The 17,500-nt window shown below is 46.9% G+C and overlaps 8 protein-coding genes and 1 non-coding gene; 5 read left to right on the forward strand and 4 right to left on the reverse strand.

Annotated features, from left to right (window-relative positions):
• The window catches only part of CNAG_00557 (U6 snRNA-associated Sm-like protein LSm8), a 1,494-nt gene extending 856 nt beyond the window's left edge, over positions 1-638 (forward strand). The window contains exon 4 of the mRNA XM_012191411.1: positions 1-638. This exon is cut by the window's left edge and continues 283 nt beyond it.
• Positions 639-935: 297 nt separating this feature from the next.
• On the forward strand, positions 936-5,779 carry CNAG_00558 (hypothetical protein). XM_012190960.1 has 8 exons: positions 936-1,475; positions 1,924-2,155; positions 2,206-4,223; positions 4,273-4,409; positions 4,463-4,680; positions 4,736-5,017; positions 5,083-5,196; positions 5,267-5,779. The coding sequence occupies exons 3-8, from the start codon at positions 2,912-2,914 to the stop codon at positions 5,322-5,324; spliced, it is 2,121 nt and encodes a 706-aa protein (XP_012046350.1). The 5' UTR covers positions 936-1,475; positions 1,924-2,155; positions 2,206-2,911; the 3' UTR covers positions 5,325-5,779.
• Positions 5,752-6,598, reverse strand: CNAG_12074. Its single transcript, XR_001045361.1, has one exon. It is a non-coding gene; the product is annotated as a hypothetical RNA (non-coding RNA).
• Positions 6,599-6,935: 337 nt separating this feature from the next.
• On the forward strand, positions 6,936-8,406 carry CNAG_00559 (hypothetical protein). XM_012191412.1 has 4 exons: positions 6,936-7,155; positions 7,226-7,943; positions 8,001-8,099; positions 8,155-8,406. Exons 1-4 carry the CDS (start codon positions 7,117-7,119, stop codon positions 8,202-8,204), a joined length of 906 nt encoding a protein of 301 aa, XP_012046802.1. The 5' UTR covers positions 6,936-7,116; the 3' UTR covers positions 8,205-8,406.
• CNAG_00560 (V-type H -transporting ATPase subunit E) lies at positions 8,367-9,824 on the reverse strand. XM_012191413.1 has 7 exons: positions 9,681-9,824; positions 9,523-9,603; positions 9,375-9,457; positions 9,169-9,322; positions 8,849-9,094; positions 8,740-8,799; positions 8,367-8,676 (listed from the first exon to the last, which is right to left on the reverse strand). The coding sequence occupies exons 1-7, from the start codon at positions 9,735-9,737 to the stop codon at positions 8,674-8,676; spliced, it is 684 nt and encodes a 227-aa protein (XP_012046803.1). The 5' UTR covers positions 9,738-9,824; the 3' UTR covers positions 8,367-8,673.
• A 159-nt stretch (positions 9,825-9,983) lies between these two features.
• CNAG_00561 (histone acetyltransferase type B catalytic subunit) lies at positions 9,984-11,889 on the forward strand. XM_012191414.1 has 7 exons: positions 9,984-10,239; positions 10,313-10,446; positions 10,494-10,811; positions 10,866-10,955; positions 11,010-11,196; positions 11,239-11,591; positions 11,639-11,889. The coding sequence occupies exons 1-7, from the start codon at positions 10,179-10,181 to the stop codon at positions 11,744-11,746; spliced, it is 1,251 nt and encodes a 416-aa protein (XP_012046804.1). The 5' UTR covers positions 9,984-10,178; the 3' UTR covers positions 11,747-11,889.
• Positions 11,720-13,247, reverse strand: CNAG_00562 (hypothetical protein). XM_012191415.1 has 5 exons: positions 12,997-13,247; positions 12,808-12,929; positions 12,597-12,728; positions 12,251-12,542; positions 11,720-12,197 (listed from the first exon to the last, which is right to left on the reverse strand). The coding sequence occupies exons 1-5, from the start codon at positions 13,083-13,085 to the stop codon at positions 11,867-11,869; spliced, it is 966 nt and encodes a 321-aa protein (XP_012046805.1). The 5' UTR covers positions 13,086-13,247; the 3' UTR covers positions 11,720-11,866.
• Positions 13,248-13,405: 158 nt separating this feature from the next.
• CNAG_00563 (hypothetical protein) lies at positions 13,406-15,148 on the reverse strand. XM_012191416.1 has 4 exons: positions 14,677-15,148; positions 14,458-14,621; positions 14,216-14,399; positions 13,406-14,148 (listed from the first exon to the last, which is right to left on the reverse strand). The coding sequence occupies exons 1-4, from the start codon at positions 15,042-15,044 to the stop codon at positions 14,040-14,042; spliced, it is 825 nt and encodes a 274-aa protein (XP_012046806.1). The 5' UTR covers positions 15,045-15,148; the 3' UTR covers positions 13,406-14,039.
• Positions 15,149-15,215: 67 nt separating this feature from the next.
• CNAG_00564 (hypothetical protein) overlaps positions 15,216-17,500 on the forward strand; it is a 3,224-nt gene continuing 939 nt past the window's right edge. Inside the window, exons 1-8 of the mRNA XM_012191417.1 lie at positions 15,216-15,266; positions 15,318-15,428; positions 15,524-15,617; positions 15,910-16,274; positions 16,334-16,397; positions 16,437-16,513; positions 16,567-16,772; positions 16,831-17,500. The exon at positions 16,831-17,500 is cut by the window's right edge and continues 243 nt beyond it. Coding sequence (XP_012046807.1) covers positions 16,099-16,274; positions 16,334-16,397; positions 16,437-16,513; positions 16,567-16,772; positions 16,831-17,500 — 1,193 coding nt within the window. The 5' untranslated portion in view covers positions 15,216-15,266; positions 15,318-15,428; positions 15,524-15,617; positions 15,910-16,098. The remainder of the gene's footprint in view (positions 15,267-15,317; positions 15,429-15,523; positions 15,618-15,909; positions 16,275-16,333; positions 16,398-16,436; positions 16,514-16,566; positions 16,773-16,830) is intronic.

Genomic DNA, 17,500 nt, shown 5'->3' on the forward strand with positions numbered 1-17,500 from the left:
TGATCGATCGCACGACAACTAGCTTGCTGGATACAAAAGGCTTATGCCCTGTCGATCATACGTCAAATCGCTTATCGTATGGCAGAATTTCGCTTATCGACATGGATCACCTAGTCCGCCATCTCTTTGACTGACATTAGAATGAAGTATGGAGGAAAAGAAAATAGTCATCGGCGGTGAAACATCAGTCATATGTTAGCTATCAAATTACAACTTAATGGAAACTAGGACCCATGAGGTGGAAGTTGCACTTACTAGAGGCTCTGGGTCGTTCGTCCAGCGATAATCACAGATGGCACGCACAACGAAGCACTACTACACCGCCTTCATCTTCTTCCTTACGCCCCTCGTCCCGTTGAATCAACGATACGGATCTAAATTTCCCCCTTACACGCGGTTGCGACTCGCTGTCCCGAATCTATTCCTTCGTAAAATGCAAAAGTTTTGAAACCCATATGTTTGGAGCTTGATGGGCAGCATTTCAACATTCTATCTAGTGGCCTTCCTTCAGTATTACATTTTCCCTCTTTCAGAGAGTATCAAAATTCTGCATGTGTCTGTGCAAAGTAAGTAAATATAAGGTTGAAAGGCTGAAGAACTGTTGTCCCATGCGACTTTTAGGCAATTTTGTGGCCTGGAACGCTGGAAGGACCCAAATGTCTGTTTTTGGAATTGGAAGTTTTGGGTTCATAAGTAAGGTTCCGGCATGCAACAGCTTGCGGTTGAAATTTGGTATTTGAAATTTTCAAAGAAGATGTCAGGTTTGGTGGGGGGCTATGCCATGTGAGGCGCAGAAAAGCCCAATAAATGCAGCAAAAAAACGAAAAACTGAACTGGCGGCGATGACCGCAGCAAATGGGCGCCTATTATTATTATTGCAGTTCCTGTAAGGAGGCAAAAATCACGGGATGTCTGGACCCCCTCGATGGATGTTGTGCATCTGTACATGTGCTTACACCCTTCCACTGAGGTCCTCGCGTATACTCTTATTACATTCTACCCGCCAGCAATACCCACTGCCCGGCACTCTCACGCCACTTCGCAAACAAGATACGCCACCGCCGTTCGGCTTCCAACCACCAAGCACTAGACCCCTCAACCCGTAGTTTTGTTCTCGCTCCCTGCCACCTCCGCCGTGCTACTGCCCTTGGCGTGCCTCGTGCCCACCGTCATCCATCATCCATCACTCTCCTTGCTTCCCGCCCCGCGACACGCACACACGCACGTCCCCCCTCTGCCACCCCTTATCCTGATTTCGATCGGGACAAGTTCGGCCTCCTTTCCTCCGCGTGCCCGCCGCCTTGACGCTTTCCGAGGGGAATTGCAGCATCATATACTGTCCACAGATATCAACTGACACTCGGCTACTATAGACTGTTAGAAGGCACAAGTGAAAACGACGAGTTCATCGTAAGGGAAGACTTTTTTCTTCCATATCGAAACTTATCACGAGCAACATATCAAGAGGTTGAAGGGTGAGTGACATTTCCAGTCTAGTGGGACAGCTAGGGCTTGCATTGTATGTGGAAGGGACGCGATGGGTATGTCGTGAGGTTGTCTTAGCCCGTATGTGGCATAGGCAATCAGTCGACTGAGTTATCTGGTGTCAAACGGTCATGAAGGTGAATTGTGTTTCGAAGAGGTGTGGTCCTTGACAGTCGTATACCCACATCTCATGCTTCTCTTGTCGTCTCTTAGTCCTCAACCGAGGCATGTCTTCCTGTATTGGTCTGCAGCAGACGCGGTTTAGTACGGGAGGAAGGGGTGGCAACAAAATATCTATAATTCTTCCCGCATCCAGTTGATTGGCTCGGTTTCCTTCATCACCCAGTATTCATATGTACGGCCAGCTGACGATGATTTCATCTATTCCGCATCTTTCTCAAATCCTTTTATGCCCGCCCTTTCTCTGTACTCCGACAGCCTCTGTAACTGCCAACCTGCAGTCAACACCTCCTCTTCCGCCGCCCCTTCTCTCGGCGGCGCCGCCCTTGCTTACTTCGCCCTCTCCAACAGGACGCTTTGCAATTCAGCAACAGCCATCCGAAATACTAGACCATTCGGTGGACCCCGTAGGGTCTGCAACCATCGGTGACAACAAGACATACGATAGCTGGGTTTTTAACGCTTTTAGCTCTCCTCCTTCCCCTTCCACGTGAGCCTTTCTAGATCGATAACAATAGAGTGAAGCTAATGTCGTGACAGAATAGCCTCGAATACCGATTCGCAAGCTGGGGGGGAATGTTTTCCCCCCTCGTATGAGAGTACGGAAGGTGAAAATTCCTCTGTTGGTTCAAGTGCATCTCGTCCTCAAAACCTTTCACTCAATATAAGTGCGTTGCCGGCGACTTTTCCTCGCCTACAGCATCAGCTACGATCCCCTTCATCACTTCCTTCTTCGGGCGCTCCCTTGACAGATCCCTTCAGTTCCGGTCGCAACACCGATTTGTCTCAAGATTACTTCCAGTTCTCTGAAGGTCCCGTTTCTGGCAACGCCGAAGGGTCTTTTGTTTCTCAGATACCATTTGATGACGATCGACAGTCTCAGCAAATACAGCAGCCCAATCAAAGACTACCTGCTTCCCAGCCCTCCAGTCCAGTTCGTGGCATCTTTACTCACCAATATGCGCCACAGATAGCGGGTAGACAGCGAGGAGCTACTTTTAGCGGTGGCTCATTTTATAACTTTGGTCAGTCGAATCCATCGCCTTTCACTTTCACGCAGGCGGTCGCCTCTCAAGGAATCCCTTCCCAATTCAGCTTTCCGGCATTGCAGAGCCCTATCGATTCCCCTCTAGCACCGTCACCTACCATTGCAACTTCGGCCTCTCACTTGCAAGGGGACGGGAATGCCCTTTTCGGTTCATCAGGTCAGCAACAACAAAATGGTCACCAACAGCAGCTGGGGATTATGACCACTAACGAAATCTCCATGGAAGACGTGTCAACTCCTACACCCGCCCCTTCGCACATGACTACTTCCAGGAAATCGTCATTAGGCCAGTCCCATCCACCGATTCCACAACACTCTACTGTAATTCAATCCCAGGTGCAGAATCAGAACCAGCCACAGGCGCAATCACAGCCGTGTTTGAGCGGGTTGACAATGGAGATGTCCAGCGAAATGATTGATAAGCTGTCGCTTTTGGACAAAATCTTGGATTCCGCTCAGAGTGCAAAGCAAGCGTTGTTAAGAGGTGAAGAGATTGGGGTATCGACAAATTTAGGTGACATCAGTAATCATCTTGAGGTTGCAAGCGAACTTGGTGTAGGCCCGGTTCAGACACCTAAAGATACCACTACGCCTAACTCTCAAACCTCTCAACAGAGTGCATCCCCGACAGGAAATTACCTACCATCACCTGGTGTACAGACTAATGTCACCGCTGCGCCATCTCAATATCAAGTGTCCATGTCATCTACAGCTGTCCCCTCCCAGCTGAATAATTTACAAATGACGGTTCAGCCCTCCAGTCTCCTTCCATCTCTCCCTGTCGATCAAAATGCTCCTGGGTCCAAAAGGACGATCAACAGCACTGTGCCACCTGGTTCAAAATTGGCAGCTGAGTTTTTGACCAGCAAACTACAGGCTCCTCCTCTTGTTCATTCGCACTCGTTTCCCAACGGTCATCAGCTGCCAAGCCAGCTTACAGGGACATTGCCTCCGACGACGCCAGCTGTGCCCTCGCCCAGTTTCATTGCCTCCATTGGCGCCCAGCACATGCCTATGGTTTCGTCGCCTCTCGCTACTATACCTCCCTCGCGTCCTCCCAGTCCACCAAGGTATACCCTCCCCCCTCAACCATGGGATGGCGAAATTATGTCTATGGACGTCAACTTACAACAGAATGGACTGGGAAACACTTCAACACAACAATCTGGACAACAAATGATTGAACGGCGGCTATCCACATCTGAACGGGTTGACGGGAGACCTATAGTACGCGGAAGAAGCACCTCCGTCAATAAGAGCTGGTCGCATACAGCCATGACATCAAGTGTGCCACCATCAGCGTGGCAGTCACGGGCAGGGTCGCCGGTGGACGACATAGATGACGAGGATGATTCAGATGATGACGAGCCGAGGAAAAACAAGAGGAGGCGAAGTTCTGTTGGTGCAGATGGGTTGGCGCTTGATCAGGCAAGTGGCGGAATTTCAGACGATATTCGGAGGCAGCTAGATCAGATTTTCGAGGAATTTCTAAACCGGATTTGCTCGGATTGTAAGTACCTTTCGTAATATTTTTTTTTCGGCTGCTGACCCATGCGCAGTGGATGCTTGTGATAGTAAAGGCGAAAAAATCCACCAAGTACTTATGCCTAAGAAGATGCAGAAGCTCGATGAGTCTACGGATTATCGACCTTTCAAATTCAGAATCCAGGCGTTTACCAATGCATTTGCAGAGGATGTAAGTTTGAGTTTACACGATGGTGTTTCGCGGTACGAGCTTATTTCAAATAGTTGCAACAACGTGGTATCACGGAGGAAATTATGTCAATCAAAAAGATTAAGAATTATCTCTGGAGACAAGATCTCATATCGAGGTTCAATCCTGATGGCAAGAAAGCAAAATCGAAAGGCAATCACATCTGGAATGTTGATGCCAAAAAACTGCCAGGTGGTGGCTGGGTATTCAGGCCTTTCCAGCGGAGAATCATTGGGCAGCCCAATAACTTTGCGTGAGTATCTTTCATGACGAAAGAATGGGTTTGACCGATCTAATGGGTACGATAGGGTGGTAAATCAGCCTTACGAATGGGAACCTAGGATATGGGATCCTCAAGCAGCATCAGACACCCTGCATCCGAAATTTAGCTCTCCACCCGGTTCGCTACCTCATTGGCTGAGATGGGAGGACGGCGTAAAGCTTGTGGGAATACCGGATCAGCCGACCGCACCATTTCAGATACAAGTGCATGCCGAGTTTATCGATGGAGGCGGGAATCGTTCGACTCTGGATGCTGGGTATCCTTGCCAGGTTGTGTCCCAAATGCTACCTGTCACTGATGGTGCTAGGTATGTCGTCATCCTAATACAGTAGTATGATTTGAATGTCGCTGACGCTCACAATCTGACAACAGTGGTCCACCGCAAATGTACAGCCAACCTATGTTCAATCCTTCTTCTCAACCTCATTTTGAGTATTTGAATCATTCACTCCCTGCTCTTGGCATTGCGCCTAACGCTCAACAAATGTAAGTGCCTTTTAGATTGCTGAATGATGGTTTGATTTTTTTTTTTGCTTACTTCTCATACTCTGTACAGTGACATGCAGTTCACAAACAACTTGATGTATCCTCAACCAGGCAATTATTCAGCCTAAAACCACAGCATGTGCGACAGCTTCTTTTCAATTGTTTTATTGGCGAAGAAGCTGCTTCTTCCGCTTTTTGTTCCATAATAGATACCTGTTATTTTAGATTTTTATTTTTTTGGTAAATGGCTATCGCCCTGTAGTGAGAAGCATCATCTTCTATAGCTCTTCTGTACTGTAAATTAGCATTAGGGAAAACGCTTGCACAAGCGATATAGGATCGAGTTGGGGTATTTAGAAAACATAAATCTCTGTGAGACGTCTCTATGTAGAATGAGGGACTTTTTAACTCGAATAACGTCGTGGTGGTATAGAACAAGGATTTGATATTCTATATACAATCATGAAACACTTGCAAAATAGATCTCTACATGGCAAGGTGCGGTTTGCAACACTACGACTGTTGTGTACATTTACCCACCTAATGATACGTTCCTTTGGCCCTATGAAAAATACAACTATATAGCAGACGATGAGAGTATGCATTAATTTTCGATTGGCGGAGATTGGTCAATCAAATCACACAAAAAACCTGCGGTTAATTTATTACCTCAAGTCAAGGCCCCACCCAAATCTGGTCTCGTGCGCCAAGAGTGAAGGGAGTAATCAGCAGCAGAAACAGCAAACGGTAGATAACGAAATCGTCGCACAAATGACGGACTTGAGCAACATCATGGTACAACTGATTCTTCCAGTTTCTTTTTGGTTATCGTATTGTTACGGCATGATAACGAAGCAAATAGTCGGTCCACTCCACAGATTTTCGGGTCGAGACCGATGACGACAATGACTCTCATCCCAATCAAACGAAGCCGCAATGAGCCCACAACGAAAGTCGTTGTAAAAATGAGCATCATGCCATAATAACGATACTCTAAAATCGCCAAGATGCGACGACGATAGATAGTACATGAAGTGGTGTAGATGGAACGTAATAACTGGGGCTGGATTATAGTAGTGCCAGCGATAATGCATGTGGTCAAGATGGTGCAGAAAAGATGCGCAAAAAATGAATCAGTGAAGATCCGATGAAAGCTCGGGAAACTGTTTTTTAAAGTAGCCATCATGTTCGTTGATAGTGTCGCGCGATAAACGTGCTGCTGCTGCTGCTTCGCCTGGCGCCGGGCACGCAACACCTTCCTTGATATTTTTACTAATCAGCGGGAAGCCCCCATACCCTAGACGTACAGGACAAGATCCCTCATGCGGTGATTATCGGTTGAGCAGTCGGCCCTGAGATTCTGATTAGCAGTAAATAATTTGGGAAGTGGAGGCGGCTTTGACGTACATGGTTTATATCGAGCATTTATCAATTATTATTGCATTTATTATGCATGGCTAAATATATACAGCATGTAGATGACCCGTTGCCGGCTTGTGTCCGTGTCCGTCATCGCTTATGACCGCCTCGGGGTTGCTGACATAAGATGTGCCTTCCTAATCAGCCGCCGTCGCCCGTCGCGGATCAGGCTTGGCCTTGGGTGCAATAAGAGAAGAATTACGGAAAGTGCTCCGGGCTTGCGGTCCTGCGGGTGTTTGGCAGTGTCTCTGATGTAACCAGGGTATGTATGCATTACTATGGCCACCGCCCAGCCAGCCCAGCTCGAGGTGCAAAATGACTCAGCTTTTACAATCTTCTTGCGGCTTCGGCTTCGGGCGCCATCCTCCACTTCTACTATGCACATCCCTAAAAAGCATATAAGCAAGTGAACACCCACACCCCACAATGGCCCCTTTAATACTTCTTGCGCCCTTCTCCCAACTCGACCGTGCACGTCTCATCCATAGCAAATAATTCACGATGACATCCATCCAGCCAATAGATGAAAAACCGCTTGTGGTGAGTCTTCACCATGGTCGCTCAGCATCCTCCCCGTTTCCGGCGCGCATCGCTGATTTTTTTGCCTCAGCCGTCCGCACCATGGGGTGCATATCTCTACCAGAGCTTTCTTCAGTCGTCACCAGACTCGTCGCTCGAGTGGTCCAATCCAGTGCTTCCTTCGCTGCCGCCCATCCAAACTCCATCATCTTCCGGCGGGTACTCTTTCGGGGTTTCTGAATCAACGCCATGGACGGCTTCGGGCGCCGGCCATTCCACCGCGGTTACCAAGGCCGAAGTTCCCTCGCCAATCGAGGATCCATCATTATTTCAGCAGCAAGATGCCTCATTCTATCAGCCACCCTCGTATAACTATTCCTTTCCAAATTCTGCAGGAATATCCACTTCCCTCCTCACGCAGCCGGCCCATAGCCCTATCCTCTCACTCCGTTCGCAGCTCAATTCCACAGAGTCAGTCAACCTTATAGACCATTCACTCACACGGTCCCCCTCTCCTTTGTCTTCCCACATCGTCAGCCCTCATGCATCACCAATTCGACTACCTACCAAAACCCGGGGAAGAAAGAGCATCGCGAGCGCTACAGTAAAACGTAGTCGTTCATTACATTCGGACTCTGAGTTCTCCCATCACAGTCACGACGAGCATGACCACGAGGTTCCAGAGGGCGTTGAGAGAGACGGAATGATTTGGGGAATGCGAGTGGAAGACTATAGAGCATTGTCGGCGAGGGAAAGAAAACGGGTCAGGAACAGGATTAGTGCCAGGACATTTCGAGCAAAAAGAAAAGGTGGGTTGCTGAATCTCAGCAGTCATGTTACTCGGTAAGCTGACGGACATCGATTAGAGCATCTATCAACCTTGGAGCATGATCTGAGTGAAAAGGAACAGCAGATTCGTGTAGCAAACGAAGAGAACGCGAGACTCCGTCGAGAGCTGATTGAGCGTGAGTCGATTGCAGCAGTTCCCTTCATGTGCCAAAAATCTGACAGCCAACTTAGTAAAGAAGAGATTATCAAAAATAGAAACCGCATATGGTCGCCCATTATAGCAAGGAGACATGTAGTTCTGCATCCGGAAGTCAGTTTTACATATTGAGGAATAGTGCCTCATGTTTTAATAATGATCAATGTGCCCATGTGGATGGGTCAAGACACGTACCCTACTGTGTATATTACTTCATCACGAACCGCCAATGTAACAAAAGGTGCAGCAGATTTATTAGATGATACATGCAACAATTGCCACATTCATTTGCGGTACCACTTGGTAACACTTGTGGTCAGATTTTCGCTTGCCTTACGGGTTTTAGGGATATTCAGGTGGGCCACTATGTGTTTGATGCCTATCGACCATATCGCTTGCATTGTTATTCCTGCATGTTGCATAAGCAGCAAAATGTAGACAATGGAGGAGAGACATCGTTCAAAATATACATGACATGACACAGTTCATTCGCTCGAAAATCAACTCAATTCATCCTAGCCACTGTATATTGTAAGGAAGTCGAAAGGCCATACTTACTGCAGCATATATAAATCGTGATCAGCATTTTCTCTTTTGCAGGAAGCCCAGTGACAACTGACAGTGTAGAATTTTCGATTCTCGTTGGGACCAAACAGATCATGTCTCAACTCGGGGAGCATCTACTCTTCCGTTAGTGAACTCAGTCAAATACCGATAACCAATCCTCACCTTCTCTTCCAGAATCCTTAGTCTTTCCTCCAGGGTATTATCCACCTTGATCCTGCCTCCCATCGATGTCCCAATAACACCACCAGGGCTGTCATCAGAGAGACTTGGATCAAAAGATATGTTAGACTCTCGGCCTGCAATATCCTTATATCGTTTTTGAGCTTCTTGAGCACTCTTCTCCACGAGCTCCGTGTCCTTTGGACGATGGGACAAGGTAATGTCAGCAGAAAGAAGCTTTAAGAGTACCTGCATGGGTGATTAGCGGAGTTTGGTATTGTGTCACCTCAGCATTCCCTACATCACAACTTTAATAGACTTACCTCGAGTATCAGGTTCACGAGAGCGTCCTTATACCTGTCTCCGGCGCTCAACTCCATGACTCTCTTATTAGCCTCATCGAACAAGGTCTCAAGATGATCATTGCGTGACTGCAGGATTCTCAAGCGGGAGTTATTGATGGCCGTCGACTGAGAACTAGAAGAATCGTTCAGCGAATTCGGGTATGAAAGGGATCAATCGCGCGTACATCTTCCAGCTGACCTCGGCTTGCTTTCGTTTCTTTTCAAACTGGGCATCGATAGCAAGAGATTCCTGCCTCACAATCTTTGCCTGTAAGGGCCTCGTTAGCCACGTTCTATGGGGCAGTCTTTATTTTGCGTTGTACCAATACAAACCTTTTCAATGGCGAATTCCTCGTCTGCCTTGACCTGGATCTCTCTAGCTTTCTCCCTTGCTTCTTGAGAGATGAACGCCACCTGTGAAGAGCCATAAGATTAACGATGTTGCAGGCAAGCAGAGGGCCTAACAAGGTGACACAAGCGCTGGCACGCACCATCTTGTTCATCTCTGACTGGATTTCATTGTCGTCAAGGGCTCCGGAGCGAGACATTATGCTGAGTCTTGCTGTAGGTGGAAGGTATATGGGCAGTATTCGAGGTTGTGCTGGAGAGATAGATAGGGACGGTGATGATACGCGGCCACTGCTGCTCGGCCCCTTTATCCGGCCCCTCCATTGTTGCTTTAATGACGCTATGATGGCCCGCAAATGATTACCTAATCAAGTCAAACTTGGGAAAGGTGCAGCTTAATAACTTAAATAATTAGCAAGGACGCGTCAAGTTAACAATCGATAAGTTATCACATATATATGACCTGCGGAAACGAACGCTCTGTCGTCGGTAGTGATATCGTTCGTCGAGCAATAATCAGCAAACGACTCATCTACAACAACTGAGAAACGGAGACCGTCCGTTACGTCCTCAAGTTACAGTACTCATTCATCTTTTCCTTCCTTCGCCCTCGCTATCTTTTTCGTCGTTGGCGTCCAGGCATGGCTGAAACACTCGAAGAATGGATTAGCGATTCTAATCAGGTTTTAAACCTGCAGATGGGTCAGTGTTTCGCCTGTTGTATCCTCATAGGACATGCAATGGACATTTAATCAACGCTAACATCTAAGATTAGTTCGCACGCCAGAGGATGCCAGTCTTCTTCAATACGAAGAACAGCAGAACCTTGATGTATTCAGTCCTGCCTTTACGTACCCGATTTTTGGTGATAATGAGAAGATATTTGGCTATAAAGGATTGGATATCAAAGTGAGTGTGCTATTGTTTGCGGCTAGCGTTATCTAACCTTTCCAAAGCTTCACTTTGCTTCGGGAAGCCTTCGACAGTACCTTGATATAAGTTTTGATGCTAAACTAGCATCAAGCACAACGCCCCCCGACGAGATCGAAGGGGCCCTTTACAAATTCATCCCGCCAGATTATACCAAATCAGAGGTCGAATTCCAAAAGAGAGTCGCTAGTGACTCGGAGACATTCGAGCCTCTGGGCGAAAAAATTGGTTCGTATGCTCATCCCTCAGCTGGAAGAAAGGGCAAAGGCCAAAGGGATTCGGGAATGGCTGCGGGGGAAGAAATCGAGGACAATGAAGACGTGGTAGTATACGAAATGTACAAGGTTCGTATGCACACTGTCCGTATACAATGAAGCCTATCACTGATGGATTTTTAGGCCACATGGAGTACCCCAGGATTCCGAGAATATCACCGCAGAATGCAGATCTTCGTCCTTCTTTTTATCGAAGGCGGAAGTTATGTACATGTGAGATCCATCATTGTTACGCCATGGTTAATTCATCGCTAAGTCTTTCCACAGGAAGACGAAGACGCCTGGGAATTTATTGTCCTTTACGAACGCCGCAAAAGACCGGACTCCGGTATCTTCACCTATCATTTCGTTGGCTACGTTTCTGTTTACCCGTTTTGGTGCTACCCGGACCGCGTAAGGCTGCGTCTGAGCCAGTTCGTCATTCTGCCTCCTTATCAACATCAGGGCCACGGCTGTAAGTGAAAATGACTTTTGAATAAGTACTGACTTTGAGCAGCCAAGTTGTATACCACGTTATTTCGACATATGCTTGAACGGGCTGAAGTTGCCGAACTTACTGTAGAAGATCCTGCTGAGGCCTTTGAGGATCTGAGAGATAGAAATGACCTGAGGTTTCTAGTGAAAGAGGGTATTGTAAAAGACCCAATGCTATATGTTGACGTCGGGAAAGGCAAACGCGGGTCAAGAGTAGAGTGGGAGCTAGCAATCCGTAGGAAGTACAAGATAGCACAAAGACAATTCGACAGGTTGCTGGAAATGCTTTTATTTCGACAGCTAGACAAGGGAAACCCCGACAAGGTCAAAGCGTACAGATTACATGTCAAAGCTAGGCTCTATCGATTCAACTATGTAAGTTCCCCATGACTTCGAAAATCAAATCTCACCGTTTTCCCCAGGAGATGCTGTCGCAGATGACGGCTGAAGAGAGGAAGGACGCGTTGGCTAAGACTTATGAGTCCGTTGTGGATGATTATGAACGCATCCTGGGGATGACCTTCGGCTAAATATCTCATGGCACTTTTACTAGTATAATGGACAGATGCATCCGGAAAGGCTACAGAGGAAATGGCTTCTGCAAGTCAATTCAAATTCGCCTTTTTATTTCTCGCGTAATTCCGTCATGATCATCCTTCAACCTTGAAAAATGTCCGGCCCTTTTTCGGTCTTCTGGTGACGTGCACTTCCATGCCTTCACCGCCTCTGAATGCCAAAACAACGTTTTCCTCCATTTGGGGCCCCCCACTGGGGGCAATTTTTTTCCTCTGCACAAGGACTTTTTTGACAAAGGTAAAGCGATCTTGATGCGAAACAATAGGGAGTTCAGGTGATTCAACAAGTGCTTTGAACAGCTCGTAAGGAAGATGGGCATAAGTAATTGAAAGAGGATCATCCAGGGCGTTAAATTTATTTTCTTTAATCACCTGTTCGGGCAGGGAATGGAGAAGATAGTTTACCCTGTGGGGACGTTGGATGTTAATGCAGGCCTTTCCCCCTGGCAAATTACTCACGCGTCGTGCCTCAATCTGACAGTCCATTCTCCATATCTCGGATAAGGATCGCCCAACCAAGCCTTGACACTGTCTTCCCTGTGGTTGCGCGAAGGTGTCTGGCCGTCATAGACTGCGGAGGAATCCGAGGATGCCTCAAGCCAGTACACGAGATCAACCACGTTTTTGGCGTCCAGCGAATCACGGATTACCAGGTAGGCGTGGTGAATAAGCTCTGGCATGCCTCCAAAAAGAAAGGCAGTAGCAAGGACTGCTCGAGCGTTCTGGGGATATACTAGGTTCATAGAAGGATCTATAGAACGCGGTTCAGCTTTTCTTATTCCGGGCAGAGTTGAACATGACTAACTATACAAGTGCTGCAAAACAATATGGACGGATTCCTCGGTCACATTGCCATCAGTGAACGAGAGATGTATGGTCGTCCCAGGAGCAGCTGCGGACATCAGATGTGCAAGATAAGGACTTCGGGCCAGAATCACTACATCATTGTTGTTTCCGTTTTAGTTACGTTCAGCACCATGTCATCATCGAAATGATTTGCGATGGGGAATACTCACGTCGATGAGACTTCAATCCACTTGCGAAGAAAGTCAGTTGGATATCCGACCATTCTTGGTTAAGATATCCAACATTAAAAATCCCACGTGCCAGATTTACAGCGTGGAAAACGGGGTCGATCCTATTGTAAAAGCATGAGATGAAAGTTTTTGCAATATTTCAAGTTCGTAAACAGGTGTGATACTCACTCAGCAGCCATTTTAGAGCTCTCGGCGACGTCGTTGTTATATACAGCGGGGCCACAAATGCCGTTAATGTTGGAGGCGCCTGTTGTCATATCAAGACACTGGCAGAAGGGAAGGTAGAAAGGACAAAAGGAAGGAATGGAAGTAAAAGAGAAACGACATGCACTTGGAGCGGAAATATTGGCCTGATCTTTCGGTCGTTCCTCCTTCGTCGTGGTGGTGGTCGTAGTAGTCGGTGGGGAGAGCCGTGCAGCTTAACCTCCTCCACACTCTTAACTCCTTAACTCAGCTAATTATATACGAATTGTTAGGCATTTATTAAAATTTATTTAGGGAATTTAAGGTTATATTAAGCCTCTTAATATAGTATTTTACATTTATCATCATGAAGATTATAACAACGACCAGTTGAACGAGGCCCAGTATGCATTGCGACCACCAGCGAGTCTTTGCAACCTCCGATGTTAACATTGGTTTTAGAACTTCGAACTTTCATCACTTCCCAATGACAAAGTCGACGTCACATTAAAAGAAGAATAGCGGACTTGATAAGAAGACCGTACCAAGGCAATGGGCGCAATAAGTAACAGGCAATCAATAAGGGAGTCTATTAAAGGAGTTTATTTTATATAGTCGATCGAGAGCTTTGGGATATAGGACTAAGGGCAACGGGCAAATACCCTCGGGATCCTCTTAAGCGTTTTCAAGCTCCCCTTCTCAATCCTCAATCGTCCTCCTTTACTTTCGTTCTCCTTTTGATCCTTGACAAGAGTGGTATCCATTATTGACGGTCCAACCACAAGTCATATTTATCATTTGAGTCCTGAGAATAAAAAAAAATGACATATGAAGATAGCAAGCGAGCTTCGACGCCGTTTGGCAGTTTGTGGGATCATAAGTCAACCGACAAATGCAAAAGTTCCGGACGTAGTAATTCAACTTCGCTTCTTGATTTACGAGTCGGAGGAACAGCCGCATGAACTCCATACTCTAGAAGTGTGCAGAATAGCTGATTATTCCTTTTTCTTCGACTATTGCATGAATTCTTAATCCCAAGCAAGCTTGCCGTTGGAGGTTACTGTCGCCTTGGCCCCCAGACTCTTCCCTCGGCTGGACTGTGCATTATGGGTCGAGTACAGCTCATTGATACGTTCTCTAGAAATTGGATAAGATGATGTTAATAACTACATCATCTATGGGAAATCGCTGTAGCATTACGTACCTTTCGAGATCTTTCTTGTGTTTGGCCAGTCTTTGCAAGCGATCAACCTCATCGGCGTGTCGTTGAGCTTTCTTTGCTTCTGATTTCTTTGCATTTTTCTTTTGGCCCTTGGTGGCAGTTGGAAGGGGCAAAGATGTTTGTAGATCAGATTTGAAAGGCGATTGGATGTTTGGCGATGATTGCTCTGTACGTGTTACAACTATGTTAATGGCTAGGACGAGATGTTTGGACGTATGACTTACGTTTCTTTTTGGATGTTACTATGTTCCACATCTTGTCATCCTCACTAGGTTGAGAACTGATCTTCTCATTTTTGTTCTCAGATGGTTCCGACAGGCAGGCTGCAGCCCTTATGACTTGATTATCAGATGATGATCGCTCTCGCTCTCCCTCAGTGGGCATGAAACTTAAACAAGCCACCCCTGGTCAGGTAACTGACATACACTTATACATCTACTTACCTGCCAATTTTTCCCTCACGGCCGTCAAAGAAAGACCTTTCTGCAAGTATTTTATCCTTCCTATCCTCTGTAAGTCTGTAATCGGCTTGCTTTTCGAGTGGATCAGGTAGGCTGGCACCAATAGCAGTGACGGCTACACTGTCCAAAGGACTGTCGTTGTGAGTGGTTTCTGCCGTGAATTTTTGTGGTTTGAGCTTTTTCTTGGGCTTCTTCTTGGACTTCTTGTTCAGCTCGCCGACTGAAGTGGAAGCAGATCGGGAAGTCGAGGCGGGACTGCCAGTTATTGCGCTAGGGTATAACTGAGACCCCAATATAAGTATGACAAATAGGATCACTCCTACAGCAGTTTCTGTAGATATATAGGGCATAGCTTGGATAGAATGTTGAGGTTGGGATTACAAGTGGAACGCCGAAGGAAGCGTAAGATTGCTTCGAAATGACGCACGCCAGCAGCTGCGAAATCTAATCAGGCTTGCTCGTCGGCAAGCAGCACGCGATAATTAATTATTTATTTTCTGTTTTTGGTTATAATTACTTTCATTTAAGCCCGGGATCCGTCGGATCCGTCGCGAGACACATCTTGTTATTACGTACGTGAGTGATCTCTTAGCATCATTAGTGCTTAAAACATTAATTCCTAGTGCGAAATGGACTCCGAATACTCTTCAACGAAATATCGTATATGGTATAATAGTTCTTCTCCCTCTCCGTCGGACACCGTAATCTCCACACGTTCTCTAAGTCATAAATAAGTGAGTTGTTCACCCTGCGTCAATAATTGCTCTTGCTACCTTCTATCCCCTGACTCTTCCCGCCATATATGGATTTCCACTGATAAACCCCACAGTCAAGCTTCCCTTCGGCTCTGCTCTACGTCACAATCTGGGTCCGATAACAATTTACACGCAGCGTCTTCGTCTCTATAATCTGATTGACCGAAGGTGAGTCTGCGTGAAACTTCTGCAGAGGGTTGGTCGTATACATAGTTGTCATGGTAGCCCTGTCGTGGCCATTGGTATTCTGTCTTCAAAGCTTAGCCAAGAGCCAAGAGCCAAGAGCCAAGAGGGTTGAGCTGCCTTGTATCGTACTTGGTTCGAGAGGCCAGGCCCAAAAAGGGGAAGGGCAAAAATACTGGTCCAGTCTCAGTATTGAGCACTTCTGATGTTAGCTATACGTTGCAACGGTGTTTTCATTCACATAACGGATGGGGATGAGTTCTGACATCAAAGTTAGCGATTTTTCCATCTCTCCCTGTCCTGCCTATCTACCGCCCCTACATGCTGGGCCACGGAAAGAATTGGATTCAAACCTACCGCCGTCAAACTGTGCCGAATTATTACGTCAAATCAGTTCTTTCATAATTCATTTTTAGATTGTTCTATTTTGAGAGGATTACCCTAAGGGCCCCGTATTCACGTGTCAATGTTTCCCTCAACAGGCAAAGACTTAATGCTCCTGGAAACTGCCTGCCCAACGTCCCCACTTCCAACTAAAAAAAGGAAAAGAATGGATCAAACATCCAGCCATCTATTACCGACAAATCATGAGCTTCCTGTTGACATGCCCAATATGGCATCCAAAACTGGTCGAGAGGGATGGTAAGGCCAAAGTTACTTGATCACGCCGGAGAACGTGACTTACAAATTTGGTGGAATAGGACATACCATCTTGAAATCCTACAAGAGCCTCTGAGGGCCAGAGCTTGCGGCTTTGGTAATAAAGTGAGCTGTCCACCATAGTTTTAAAGCTAAACAACTCAGGATCGCAGACCCCTTACGCCTCCTCCTATTATTCGATTGTGGATTCAGGATGCGTTAGGAAATCAAGTGGATCCCAAGTAAGTCTGTCGAAACGCTGTCTATTCGTGAAGCATGCTGAGCGTACGCTTAGCATAGTTGATTCCAACGCCATAATACTTCAGGTCGACCTATGTTCGGCTGACGGGCTCGAAGGAAGAAATGTGGTAAGACATCCAGTGGGACCTGGCAATGTTCCTGCAGTTGTCTCATTGGACGAAAATGTTAGGTCGGGTCATTTAGATCCTTCGGCTCTTCCGTCTACACCCGCCGCGGTGTCTGAACAACCCTATAGTGATCGTAAGCACCTCCAGATAAAAGAAAAATATGGCCGGCTCAAATTGTTCCTCAATTACAGCTAGCATGGACCATTATTCATGGTCTAAGCACTATTCCTCGGACTCTTCCGACCGGACCACTCCGGGGTGGACTTATCAAGATACCTTTGCCTCTTCACCACGCATTGCAGGAACTCACCCTTCCATCGCTCGACGAGTACGCACTCCCACTCGACCTTCCACTGCGCCCTCCTTACGTCCTCCGGCATGGAGTGTTGATGTCTCTCAGCGGCCATTGTATGACGAAGCCCTTCCTCCGATTTCTGCGCTTGCAGAAGATATTCGCGATCCCTCTGGGCGCTCCTCGTTTCCTGACCCCCACAGTAATATGCAAAGGCCGACAAGTAGCAGTTCTTTGCGGAGCCGCCCCCACACATCCTACTCGACTGACTTAAGTACAGCTCCCACCGACTACTCATTTGGGAGACCTACGACCACAAGTTCCACGGCTAGCTGGCATTTATCTGCCGATTCTGAGTATAAGGGTTTCGCACTTGAAAGCCAAGCTGCTGAACGCTCAAAACCTGGCCACCGACCAAAATCCAATGATTCTAAAGTACCCATGTTATCCGCGGAAACTCAAACAACATCACCTGGATCTTTTCTTCCTGCATCTTTTTCTGACCGCTTCACTCTACACGACTCGCCCCAATTACCGCACTCGTACCACAACTGCCATTATCGGTCGAA

This window comes from Cryptococcus neoformans, chromosome 1 (assembly GCF_000149245.1).
Source record: "Cryptococcus neoformans var. grubii H99 chromosome 1, complete sequence".
NCBI lineage: Eukaryota > Fungi > Basidiomycota > Tremellomycetes > Tremellales > Cryptococcaceae > Cryptococcus > Cryptococcus neoformans.